The sequence below is a fragment of the Archocentrus centrarchus genome, chromosome 14 (assembly GCF_007364275.1).
Source record: "Archocentrus centrarchus isolate MPI-CPG fArcCen1 chromosome 14, fArcCen1, whole genome shotgun sequence".
NCBI lineage: Eukaryota > Metazoa > Chordata > Actinopteri > Cichliformes > Cichlidae > Archocentrus > Archocentrus centrarchus.
The window spans coordinates 19,091,036-19,104,014 of NC_044359.1; the positions used below are offsets into that span (position 1 = coordinate 19,091,036).

At 42.3% G+C, this 12,979-nt stretch overlaps 1 protein-coding gene across 2 annotated transcripts; it reads right to left on the bottom strand.

Moving 5' to 3' along the window:
• Positions 1 to 757: 757 nt before the first annotated feature.
• pafah1b2 (platelet-activating factor acetylhydrolase 1b, catalytic subunit 2) lies at positions 758 to 9,853 on the bottom strand. Of its 2 annotated transcripts, none has more exons than XM_030746804.1 (6): positions 9,753 to 9,853; positions 8,958 to 9,039; positions 7,731 to 7,820; positions 7,197 to 7,313; positions 5,341 to 5,463; positions 758 to 1,409 (listed from the first exon to the last, which is right to left on the bottom strand). In XM_030746804.1, exons 2-6 carry the CDS (start codon positions 9,036 to 9,038, stop codon positions 1,131 to 1,133), a joined length of 690 nt encoding a protein of 229 aa, XP_030602664.1. In that variant the 5' UTR covers position 9,039; positions 9,753 to 9,853; the 3' UTR covers positions 758 to 1,130. The 2 variants fall into 2 exon arrangements, with proteins under 2 accessions (XP_030602664.1, XP_030602663.1); XM_030746803.1 differs by lacking the exon at positions 9,753 to 9,853 and adding an exon at positions 9,452 to 9,715.
• Between the last annotated feature and the right edge of the window lie 3,126 nt (positions 9,854 to 12,979).

The window sequence follows — 12,979 nt, forward strand, 5'->3', positions numbered from 1 at the left end:
GTGTGTGTGTGTGTGTGTGTGTGTGTGTGTGTGTGTGTGTGTGTGTGTGTGTGGAGCGTTGAGATACGTAGTGATACATTTTATAGTGATTAACAGTTTGAAAAGATAGTTACACATCGAGTTCAAAAGTGAACATTAAGCAAACTAAGTGCTCTTGCTTTGCAGAGTAGTTGTATACGTACACAAAGACAATTAGTGAACTGACAAACCTATCATTAGGAAATAATATGCTCTATGCATTGTAGTATTACACATTAAGCAAAAAGTGTTATTTTTACATACTGCTCACTGGTAAACATAGTGTGCATCTCGGCGATATGCCCTCTGCAGCAGTTTACTCCAGGCTTTTTGTCTTGTGCACTGCTGATAGGATATAAGTCTGAGGGGTGTTTCTTTGATTTTTTGGGATTTGGTGATACTGAGAAACATTTGAGTGTAACAAAAAATTCTTTTTATTCTTAAAACTGACTTGTGATTAATTAAAATGTATTTGTACCTTCAAGGGATGGCTCTGACCACAGCTCTTTGGTGTACTGGCCACAGTCATAACATTGTACAATGCTGAATAAGGCTCCGCCAAGTATGCACACGCTGTGTACTGGACATGTGTTTGACAGAGCCGTGCCAAGGAATTGTTCTGTGGATATTAACACATGAAGGAATAAATTAGATGCTGTTTTCTTTCCCTGTGGTACAGGTGACAGGTGGGGGCGGGGGGGGGGGGGGGGGGGGGGGGGGGGGGGCACATTTTATCCACAGGCCAAGATTAAGTTGTGTGCATGTGCCACTGCAGTCCCTCATGATCTCATTAAATCTGTCTAAAATGAAGAGTTACATGACCTTGGTGTATCATTTTCACATTACTGCTGCAATCACAGTGTCTACATCTGTAATGAGGTCTCTCTCTCCCTCTTCAGCACCTCTCCACTCCCAACCCTCCGCTCGTGAATGTGTGATCCGACGCCCCACGTGGGCCCACTCACATCAGGTTTCCTCATCCCCCTGAGAGTGAGCCCTTCCTCCTTCAGGTACCAGGGGCATGTCTCCCCTACAGCAGCAGCAGCAGCAGCAACAGCAACAGCAGCAGATGAGACATGCCTCTGGAGAAATGTGCTTCGTGGCCACAGCCCTCAAACCAGCGACGCCCGTCTCTCCTCTGGTGTCTCCTCAAGTATCTGCAGCAGCAGGTCGCTGAGGGGCTTGGCCACGCTGTTGTAACCTGCCGATGTAAGGTGAAGGAAGTCAAACATGTCCTGAAGGCTGATGGTTCCATCAGAGTGGACAAACTCCCTGCTCACATCCAAGAACTGAGCCTGGCTCAGCTGCGGCAGCCAAGAGCGCAGATGAGTGTTAACAGCAGCATTCTTCTCCCTGAGTGGATTGGGCCGTTCCCCTCGAGGCAGCAAACCCTGAGAACCACAAAAAAACAGTGTTGACTCATTTATGAAGATTATTATATTAAAGGACACATAATACGCTTACCATATTTTTATTCTTGGACTCCACTAGACAAGGCCTGCATTATTCAGAGTTCAAAATATTCTTCAAAATACTCCTTAGGCCTCCAGGGCCTAAGGAGTATTGAAGAGTAGCTGAAGGACATTTACCCTGAAGTATTTAGTTTGCTCAAGAGAAGAGCTTCTTTCACTAAAATGGAGTAAATCTGGAAGATACCACCCTATTCCAGCTGAGATAAAGAGGTGTTTTCGTGGTTGTCGTGCTGGTGCAAAAGTGAAGGTTTGAAAGTGGAGATATAAGCCCTTTCTGCCAGCAGTCATCAACTCTGTGCCCAACAAAAGTGATGAGCTGGAGAACTCAGAAAGTGTACCATAAGTGAAGTCTCATGTGTTTTACTGAAACATGGCTGAATCAAAACATCTTAGACTCTAATGTGGACCTACCTGGTTTCACCCTCATACAGTCAGACAGAGATGCTAAAGCTAGCGGCAAGAAAAAAGGTGGAGGTCTGGCTTTATTTGTGAACCAGAGATGGTTCGCTGGCTGCAACAAACAGAAACGACCAGAGTTATAATAGTTTTGGATTTTACATTATAGTTTAGTTTTAGTTAGTTTTTACTTTTTTTTCTCTAATTCAGTTAGTTTTAATTCGTTTTCAGAGTGGTTTTTATCGTTTTTATTAGTTTTTATTTTTGGTTTCATGCTTAGTTTTAGTTAGTTTCAGTATTAGTTTTAGTATTTTCATACCTGATCAGGTGCAAGATTCAAGGCGCAAAAGTGACTATTGTGTAATGAAAACTTGACAAAAGATACAGTTTACAGAAATATAGTCAACAACCAACTGTTCACAAGACATGCTAAATTTGTGTATTATTAAGGACACACATGAACATCAACAGGGAGAAACAAAGAAAAACATGAACTCCCAAACTCAATAAATTCTACAATAAACTCCACAATAAACTTCAGCATCAGTGCAGCAGATTAATAACACCTACATGTGGTGTTAAACAAAAACAAACTCTTTGAAGGAGTCAAAGGTCAAATCCATCTGCATCCTGATGTTCTCACCACCTGAAGCTGCTTCTGTTTTGGAGCTAGCTTGGTTAGATGCTCGCTAATTAAACCTGCAGGGTCTTTGCGGCCGCAGCCATTACTTTGCGGACCAGCGCGGTGAGCGCACGCACATGCGCACTCACACAGTTGTCCTGTGGCGCTCCCAGCTTAAACTCCGAGAGCGGAAACAATGATTTCATATCAATCCACAAGGCTTAAAATGAAAGTCAGTTTATCGATAATTTCAGTTAGTTTTAGTTAGTTTTGTAAACTCACAATTCAGTTTTAATTAGTTATCGTTTTTTCCTTTTAATTATAGTTTTTATTTATTTCAGTTAACGACAATGTTTTTTCAATTTCAGTTTTCGTTATTTCGTTCGTTTTCGTTAACTATAATAACCCTGGAAACGACAGCCACTTATGGGTGATGTGGAAAGAGCTGATAAACACATTTAGTTCTTCAATAGATTTGACTCTGCAGCCACACCCATTTCCACTGCTACTCTTCAGTCTTCTCCAAATTCTCCTCAACATGTGGGCATCCTCACTGCTACTCAGTCTTCTCCTCCACAAGTGTTTTCTCCACCACAGATACCCCATCTCCTTGCATCTCTAATGTGGCAGCTATATACATCCTGTATTGTACTGGTACCAAAAATAAAGCGGCCAACTGAACTAAATGACTACAGACCAGAGGCCCTTACGTCATACATGATGAAAACCTTGGAACGGCTGATTCTACACCTACTGAGACTCGAGGTTAAAGACAAACTCAATTCCTTGCCATTTGCATACAAACAACACATTGGAGTAAATGATGCTGTCCTCTACATGCTTCTCTGAGACCTAGCTCATCTGGAGGAATCTAATGCTTATGTGAGAGTTATGTTCTTTGATTTTTTTCAGGCACTTTCAATACCATCCAACCAAATATACTCAAAGACAAGCTCACAGAGATGGGTGCAGATTCTTCCTTTGTTTCCCTGATAACAGACTACTACAGACAGAAAAACCACAGTTTATCAGGTTGGGGAACTGTGTTTCTGGGACATTAACGAGCAGCATGGGGGCGCCATAGGGGACTGTCCTGGCTCCATTCCTTTTCACATTGTATACAACAGACTTCAAATACAATTCAGAGTCCTGCCACATCCAGAAATACTTGGATGGCGCTGCCATTTGGCGTGTATCAGGAATGGACAGGAATGTGAATATAGGGCTCTCGTTAATGCCTTAAGCGACTGGAGTCACAAAAACCACCTCACACTGAACACCTCTAAGACAAATGAAATGATAGATTTCCTAAGATTAAAACCTCTCTACACTGTCAGAGTTTGTGAGGTAGGTGTACAACTAGATAACTGGACTGATCCCTGAATACAGATGAACTATACAAAAAGGGCAGAGCCATCTCTTTTTGTTAAGGAAACTAAGATCTCTGCAGTAAAATGCTGAATATGTTCTCTCAGTCTGTGGTGGTAAGTGTGCTGTTCTACGCTGCACTCTGCTGGGGTGGCAGCATCAGAAACAAAGATTTAAGGAGACTGGACAAACTAGTAAGGAAAGCTGGCTCTGTAACTGTAGTCATAATGGACACGCTGGGAGAGGTGGTGGAAAAATGCACACTAAAAATGTGAGAAGCCATCCTGAACAACTCTGATCACCCACTTTATAACATCTTTACAGAACAAAACAAAACAAACAAAAAAAAACAGCACTTAAAGACTCCTCTCTCTCTCTCTCTGCTGTAAAACAGATAGATACAGAAAATCATTTGTACCCACAGCCATCAGACTTTTTAGTTCTTATACAAATAACAGAGCATGTCTGACATATGAATTTCACTCTGAGATCAATAAAGTTATTCTTGTAAAAAGCTGTTGCAGCTTCCTCCTCTGTTTTCGAGCCAACTTTCTTCTGACTGATGCTGCTGAAACAAAAGATTTGAATAACAGATGGGTGGGGGTTCTGTGCTCACATTCAGAGTTACCTTAGTGATAACCACGTAACACAGATCCACAGTCCTGGATTTATATATTTTGCAGGTGTGTAAAAAAAAAAAAATCACATTTCTCAGCTTTAGGTGAGGAGCGTGAATATTTCCAACAGCGGGGCGAGTAACACGAGGTGAAGGCTGTAGGTCTGGGAGCTGCCTAGGCTGAGGCTGACTCTTCCCTTTGGTTACAAAATGTTTCAGCGTCTCTTTCACGTTTTAACGCTTTGAGAGTTGATTGTGGTCTCCACCTTCCAGGTCAAAAACGTGTCGAGCCTGACTTATTGTATTTTGCACGCTTATCCGTGGGATCCATTTTAAATTGCCATTCAAATGTTGGATTGGCGCCTGAAGCCGGCGACCACATACATATGCCGTGTTGCGGTGCGGGCGGCGTGGGTTCGCGTCCCGGCACGTCACCAATTTGCCCATGTGTCTTTTCATGTATCTTTCCCCCATTTCCCGTCTCTCTCCACTGTCACAAAAAAAGCCGCTGTGGCCAAAAATGCAAAAAAAAAAAAAGAAAAAATTTTGGATTGTCTAATAGGCCGCCGCTGATTGGTTGGAGCAGAAAAATATGTTGCAGAACGGCCAGTCACGCAGCCAAGCAAGTTACTACTTCAGAGCATGTGACCAAATCTTTAAACAACCCCCCCGCCCCCAAAAAAGGATATACACACTCTTTCAGCATGAACGGCTGATTGCTGGTGTGGGTTACCCATTTATAAAGGTTGATGCAAGGTGTGCTGTACACAGTGATGTGTGAGTGTGATTTTTCTCTTGTCAAAGAAGGTTTGTTAGCAACATAAGATGAAACACGCAACTAAACTTACCAGGACAACTATCTTTGCCTTTGGGAGGCGGGAAGTGAGCAGTTCTGCAATGGCAAGAATTCCTCCTGCAACCTGCTCTGCTGTGTGTTCATAATTGTTGGTTCCTACCCACAACACCACCACCTGGACAAGAGGACAGACAATGTATTTACTTTTGCTAAACACATTAAACTCTGCAGAATTAATATGAAAGCAAAAAACATAATATATCACACGTAACATAATAATTAAGCAACACATTGGTTTGTTTTTAGAGCACTGTCCAAGCCTAATGGACAGATATCAAGTTTAACTAAGAAATTAAACATAAGCAGAAAGTGCACCAGATGGTGTCTCATTGTACACTATATTGCCAAAAGTATTCACTCACTCATCCAATTCATTGAATTCAGGTGTTCCAATCTCTTCCATGGCCACAGGGGTATAAACCAAGCATCTAAGCATGCAGACTGCTTCTACAAACATTTGTGAAAGAATGGGTCGCTCTCATGGGCTCAGTGAATTCCAGCGTGGTATCTTGAAAGGATGTCACCTGTGTAACAAGTCCAGTTGTAAAATTTCCTCACTACTAAATATTCCACAGTCAACTGTTAGTGGTATTATAACAAAGTGGAAGTGATTGGGAACGACAGCAACTCAGCCATGAAGTGGTCAGCCACGTAAAATGACAGAGCGGGGTCAGCGGACGCTGAGGCGCATAATGTGCAGAGATTGCCAACTTTCTGCTGAGTCAATCGCTACAGAGTCAAATGTGTGGTACAAGAACAGTACGTAGAAAGCTTCATGGAATGGATTTCTATGGCCGAGCAGCTGCATCCAAGCCTTAAATCACTATGTGCAATGCAAAGTGATGGATGAAGTAGTGTAAAGCACACCGTCACTAGAGCGACGAATCACGCTTCAATCTGATGGCTGAGTCTGGGTTTGGTGGTTGCCAGGAGAACCGTACTTGTCTGACTGCATTGTGCCAAGTGTAAAGTTTGGTGGTGGGGATTATGGTGTGGGGTTGTTCTTCAGGAGTTGAGCTCAGCTCTTTAGTTCCAGTGAAAGGAACTCTTAATGCGTCAGCATACCAAGACATTTTGGACCATTTCATGCTCCCAACTTTGTGGGAACAGTTTAGGGATGGCCCCTTCCTGTTCCAACATGACTGTGCACCAGTGCACAAAGCAATAACCATAAAGACATGGATGAGTGAGTTTGATGTGGAAGAACTTGACTGGCCTGCAGAGTCCTGACCTCAATTTGATAAAATACCTTTGGGATGAATTAGAGCAGAGACTGTGAGAAGGCCTTCTCATCCAACCTCACAAATGCACTTCTGGAAGTATGGGTAAAAACATTTCCCATAAACACACTCCTAAAACTTGTGGAAAGCCTTTCCAGAGGAGTTGAAGCTGTTATAGCTGCAAAGGGTGGGCTGACATTGTATTAAACCCTATGGATTAAGAATGGGATGTCACTAAAGTTCACATGCGTGTGAAGGCAGACGAGCGAATACTTTTGGTAGTATAATGTATGTGTATCAAACCAGAAGCCACTCAGAGGACATCCTCTGGCAAGGTCAATACTGAAACTCGTAATTATAAAGAAAGAGCTCAGGGTCTGCATCAAAATTTTATGGGTTCTCTCTCTGCCCGTACTCCACCTGTCAACAGAGTTTCATGGACTTTCAACAAAGTTACAGGCTGTTGCCAGGTTAATGCTTTCTAAACATACATTAACCCTGAATAACATGGCTAATGGAGTCACAAAACTCAAAAGCAGTCAGAGTGTGTGAGATTTAAAATTGTGTGCATCAATGTGAATACATTATACTGTTCTCAACTGCCTTCCTCTCAGTGGGCTCGTCTCACCTTGGGACGAATGTTCTCCAGCTCTCCGTTCTGCAGCCTCCACAGTACATTACAGGTGGTGTCCCCGCCAATGCCAAAGTTAAGCGCATGAAGAGGAGAGAACAACTCCCTCCACACCTTTGGACAGAAAACCATAAATCTGCATCTTAAATGAGCTGATTGTGATAACTAACAAGATGCTTTACATCATGCATCATCAATGAAGACAAACATATGGCTTTTATTTCTGTCTTTGCTGTCCATTTAAATACACATGAATCATATGGCAAACTGAATTAAATATTATCCACACACACATTTTTCACATTCAAATTCACTGCAACTGAAATTGTAATGTGCAGTACCCTCATTCTAACTTTTCCCGCATTGGTACTGCTAAGATTACGAAAACATCTTTGGATAGCACAGTATGTGAGTTTGGTTTATATGGAAAAAAAGAATATACGCACTATCTGAGATATTATTTTAGTGGCAGCTGATGTCACAGGTGCATCAGGCTTAGTTTAAAAATGTTTTCTAAGATTTTACTCTCACCTCATACTGCTGCATTAGTTGCACCATGGAATCCCCCACAAAAAGCACATCTGGCTCAGCATCCTTGCACTCCTGTACAAACCTTGAGTGCTGCAAAAACACAAGCGAGCCGGTGATATAGTGCATTAAAAAAAAAAAAAGAACATCTACAATTTATTAGAAGAAAAAAAAAACTCTGCTGGAATCAGTAGCATATGAGAAATTTCCATCGGATGTAAAACTCTTACCAGTAGGATAACACTCGTTGAGCCATCAGAGTCAGACAAACACGCAAGCTCATTATAGTCAAGACACACTTGGTGCCACATCTGATAGAAAGCTTTGCGTAAAGCAGGCCGTCTCATTGACAGTCCTATAATAGCTTTGGGAGGATTAACTTTGTGCAGACTTTCTAGGAAGACCCACTAATGAAGTGCTGCACTGAAACAAATAAAGTCGTGAAAATGATTATAAATTGTAAGCAAATGGTTATTATTTATTAGGTTTTTTTTAGTCTGATCATGAGCTCATGACTAATATAATAATGATTATCCATGTTAACCTCCACTTTCAATCAGACACTAATATTATTAAGAATGCCATCAAAACATCAACTGAAAACACAGTAACTGGTTTCACCAGATCGCAGCACAATCATGAACATCAGTAGTTAAGAATCAAAAGTTTAAGAAAAAAAATCTAAGAATAAGGTCACATAATCCAAGCCGAGTCACATGTTAGCCTAATATGAGAAAAGTACAGAACACTAAGCTTTGGTTTATAGGTGTGAATGTGAGTGTGAAGGGTTGTCTGTCTGAGTGTTAGCCCTGCGACAGACTGTCGTCCTGTCCAGGGTGAACAGCAGAAGATGGATAAGAGTGAAAGTCCCACGACACCATCCTCCTGTCCACTGTAGGAACTAAAAAATGTCACACAGAAACTCCCGATGGTGAAAAGCGTGCAAAACTGTGAAGATCACTGCACAGGTGCAGGTCCACAGTACCGGCCCATGCCAATAATGTTACATCTGAGTTGAAATATACAAAAACTATTTTTCCAGTTAAGTTTTGTTTGTTTAAACACTGATTTACTACCAGTATTTACCATGGAAACACATAAATGTGCCCAAGACTAGGGAACTATCTTTGATAAATAATGCAAATCGCTCAGACTGCTTCCACACATACTGAAGATATCAGGTATAAATCACACACAGGGATAAAGAGTGAATGTTAACACTAACACTACCTGTGACAACCACCGTCCATCTCCTTGAACATCTTCTACAGGCTGAGGGACTGCAGCTGGGTTCACGTCATCCCCACTCATCCTGAAAGAGATCCCAGCGCTTATTTACACATGGAATAACACGCAGATTTTGACGGTGCTACCTACGGGAGGAGGAAAGGAGTTCATACTGGTATAGGCTAGAGAGGAAAGCATCTGCACCGCCTAGCTGACGCAGGAGCTTAACGTTTTAGGCGCAGACAGACTGGCCTAATGCGGATTGCAGGCCACTTTCGCTCTCAGTGCGGGTGTTCATAAATCACAGAGCATATCGCATTAACTCCGCTAGGGTCCTGTTTATCTGACGTTAGCTTGTTAGCTTCTAGCTAATGACCGGAGACTGTTGTGTGCATCTCTGATACACGTTTGCCATGCCCGTCGTTAATTGGGGGGAAAACAAAGAAAAGAGAAAAAAAAAACCCTGAAATTAGTTATTAATTTACAAGGCAAGCTACCTGGCAGGGTGTCAATTATCGGCTCCCTCGTCTGACTGTTAACTTTTTACGCCCCGGCTTTGCTGCACTGCTGTCGGGTAGTCGACGCGTATGATGCTTGCTAGCATGTGTTAGCAGCCTCAAGCTAAATGAGACAACAAAAGGTGTGTCAAAAGGGAAAGAGCACAGAGACGGTTTTAGTGGGAAGAGTGCACGTTTAACACCATGAGCCGTAACACCGATGGAAGGCAGCGGACACTCTCACCGGGTCAACGTCTTACCACCGCAATAATGCACATAACCTAAACCTGAACACAGGTACCTTCTGTAATCTGTGGAGACCAAAAAACACAGATTCAAGGCGAGTTTTCCCCCTCAGGACGAACCGCAGGACGAGAAACACACCACCGCAACAGCTGATCGCGCAAGGAATCATGGGTAGCTCGTGTGCTTGGAAAAATTCACTTTTTTTTTTTAACAATACAAAGGATTAAGTTTTTTTTTTTTTTTTTTTTTTTTTTTTTTTAAGATGGTTGTAATTAGTGTAACACCGGCCATGAAGATGTGCTCCTGTGTCGTGCAGTGTAGTTTTTAGAGCGTGGCAGTGATCTCTCCCTGATCCCCCAGCCCGGTGTCAGCTGATCGCAATGCATCACGGTCACGTTAGAGCAAACGCTGCCGTGGAAAAGACAGGAAATAACACATTCCTTTTCTCTAGCTGCAGCGCCACATTTGGCGGAAATGTGGTTTACATGGATAGATAGATATTTAATTGCTACAGCATTATTATTAATAATAGTGCCACAGGCCCATACTGAAGGCCTTATTGCGAGAGTTTGTACAACAGTGATAAATCAGAATCAGAATCAGAATACTTTATTGATCCCAGAGGGAAATTTCTGTTGTTACAGCAGCAACCGTTTATAGAAAAAATAAAACACTAATAATTTAAATAAATTAAAACTAAAACAGAGAAAATATAAAACCAAAAAGATCAATTTGAAATATATACACATGTACAACAATTAAGGCAGTGGCTGATATTGATATAAATCTGGAACATTCTGTCTGTATATGTACACATAATAAATTACACTGGTGAATCGTAGTGTCACCTATTTAGGGAGGAGTTATAGAGTTTGATGGCCACAGGTAGGAATGACCTCCTGTGGCGCTCTGTGGTGCATTTTGGTGTAATGAGTCTTGCACTGAATGTGCTCCTGTGTCTCATCACTGTGTTGTAGAGTGGGTGGGAGCCATTGTCCATAATGGCCTGCAGGTTAGACAGCATCCTCCTCTCTTACACTGCCATCAGCGAGTCCAGCTCCTCTCCCACATCACTGGCTTTGTGGATCAGTTTATTGAGTCTGTTGGCACCAGCCACCCTCAGCCTGCTGCCCCAGCATGCAACAGCATAGAGGATGGCACTCGCCACCACAGACTCATAGAAGATCCTGAGCATAGTTCGGCAGACGTTGGAGGACCTCAGCGTCTCAGAAAATAGAGACTACTTTGACCCTTACTGTATAGGCATCAGTGTTCTTAGCCCAGTCCAGTTTAAAATAAGATAATAAAGAAATTAAGTTAAATAAAAATAAAATAAAAGATTGAGATTATGGCAAAATACAATTCTAGCAAATAGTAGTGCAAATGGTATTAATAAATAACATGCACAATATAAATCTAAGAAAAACAGCAGCGAGAAGCTTTGATATAGAAATGCCTGTGGAATCTTATGTCCTGACAGGTGTGTTCACCTGTCACAAAAAGGAGAGCAGTTTTACACTTTTATTGAAAACAGCAGGAGTGACTTCCTGAAGTGTTATTTATGGCAGCAGGATTGAATAAGTCGGACGGAGAATGGGCTCTTCTGCCTCTGTAGTGTGGAATGGAGAATCATGGATGCAGTTTGTTCAGTGACCTCCTGTCCCTCACTGACTCAAACGTGTCCAGATTCCCGCTAAACAAACTGAGCCTCGATCACTGCTAACACCCATTTTTTTCTTTTCAGTGTAGACATTCTGTGTTACTCATTAAAAGTTTGTGGCTTTTTCAATGACACGTGGAGTGAAATGAGCTTTATAATAGCTTTTCTTCATTTGTTGAAACCTTTGAGGTTGCTTTTGTTTTGCAGAATTTCACAGTTTCTTCTTCTTTCAGCTGCTCCCTTTAGGGGTCCCCACAGTGGATCATCTTCATCCATCTCACCCTATCCCTAGCATCCTCCTCTGTCACATCAACCCTCTGCATGTCCTCCACCACTATATCCATGAACCTCCTCTGAGATCTTCTTTTCTTACAGGTCTCTCTTGCAAATGAGACACTGAGTCTCAATGGGATTACCTGTATAAATAAAGGTTAAATAAAAAAATAAAAAAAACATAGCAACTTCATCTTCAGCATCCTTTGTCCAGTATATCCACTATCCCTCCTCTGCACACTTTCGACCTATCTCAGCCTTGCCTCTCTAACTTTGTCTCCAAACCACTCAACCCTAGCTGTACCTCTAATATACTTATTTCTAATCCTGTCCATTCTGATCATTCCCAGTGAAAATCTAAACATCTTCAGCTTTGCTACCTCCAGCTCTGCCTCCTGTCTTTTTGTTAGTGCCACCTTCTCCAAGCCATACATCATAGTAGGTCTCAATACCATCTTGTAAACCTCCCCTGTAACTCTTGCTGCTATCCTCCTGTCACAAATCACCCTGACACTCATCTTCACCTACTCTACTCTGCCTGCCCTCTCTTCTTCACCTCTTGTGCAATGTCTGTTTCTTTGGATGGTTGACTCGAGATGTTTAAACTCATCTACCTTAACGACCTCTGCTCATTGGGGCTTTTTCTCTGCCACCCCCAACAGTTCCTCTCTCTCTGGAGCCCAAGAGCTTATCCCAGCTGTCATAGGGTGAGAGGCAGGGTGCACCCTGGACAGGTCACACTCACATTCATACCTATGAATCACCAATTAATCTAACCCCACAAACTGCATGTCTTTGGACTGTGGGAGGAAACTAGAGTACCTGGAGAAGAAAACACAGGGAGCACAAGAAAACTTTACACAGAAAGGCACCAGCCAAGATGGATTTGAACCTAGGCCGTTTTTGCTGTGAGGCAACAGTGGTAGCCACCACACCACCGTGCTGCTAAAAAGTCCACTGACCTCTCTCCTAGGCATCTCCATCCCTCCATGGGTATGTCAATTGGACCAACCACCTTTCCACTCTTCATCTTCTTTATTGTTGCTCTCACTTCCTACTTACTAATTTTCTGCACTTTTTGTTTGTTTTCCTATGCAGACATGCCCTGAAAGCTCTGTACCAGGTTAGGAAAAGTCTCCCTACTTTTAGGCGCAGGGAAAATAACATACTAAAATCAACCACCAGATGGAGGCCCTGCACATCTCTGCACAAGATTTCAGTATTTTTTTTTAAAGAGGAAGTGGAGCTCAGCCATGGAAACAAACCGTTTCTCAAATACCTCTCCAATAGTGTAAAATAATGGCAAAGCTGGTGTAGGATCATCTCATGTCCATCAAAGAAAAAGACAT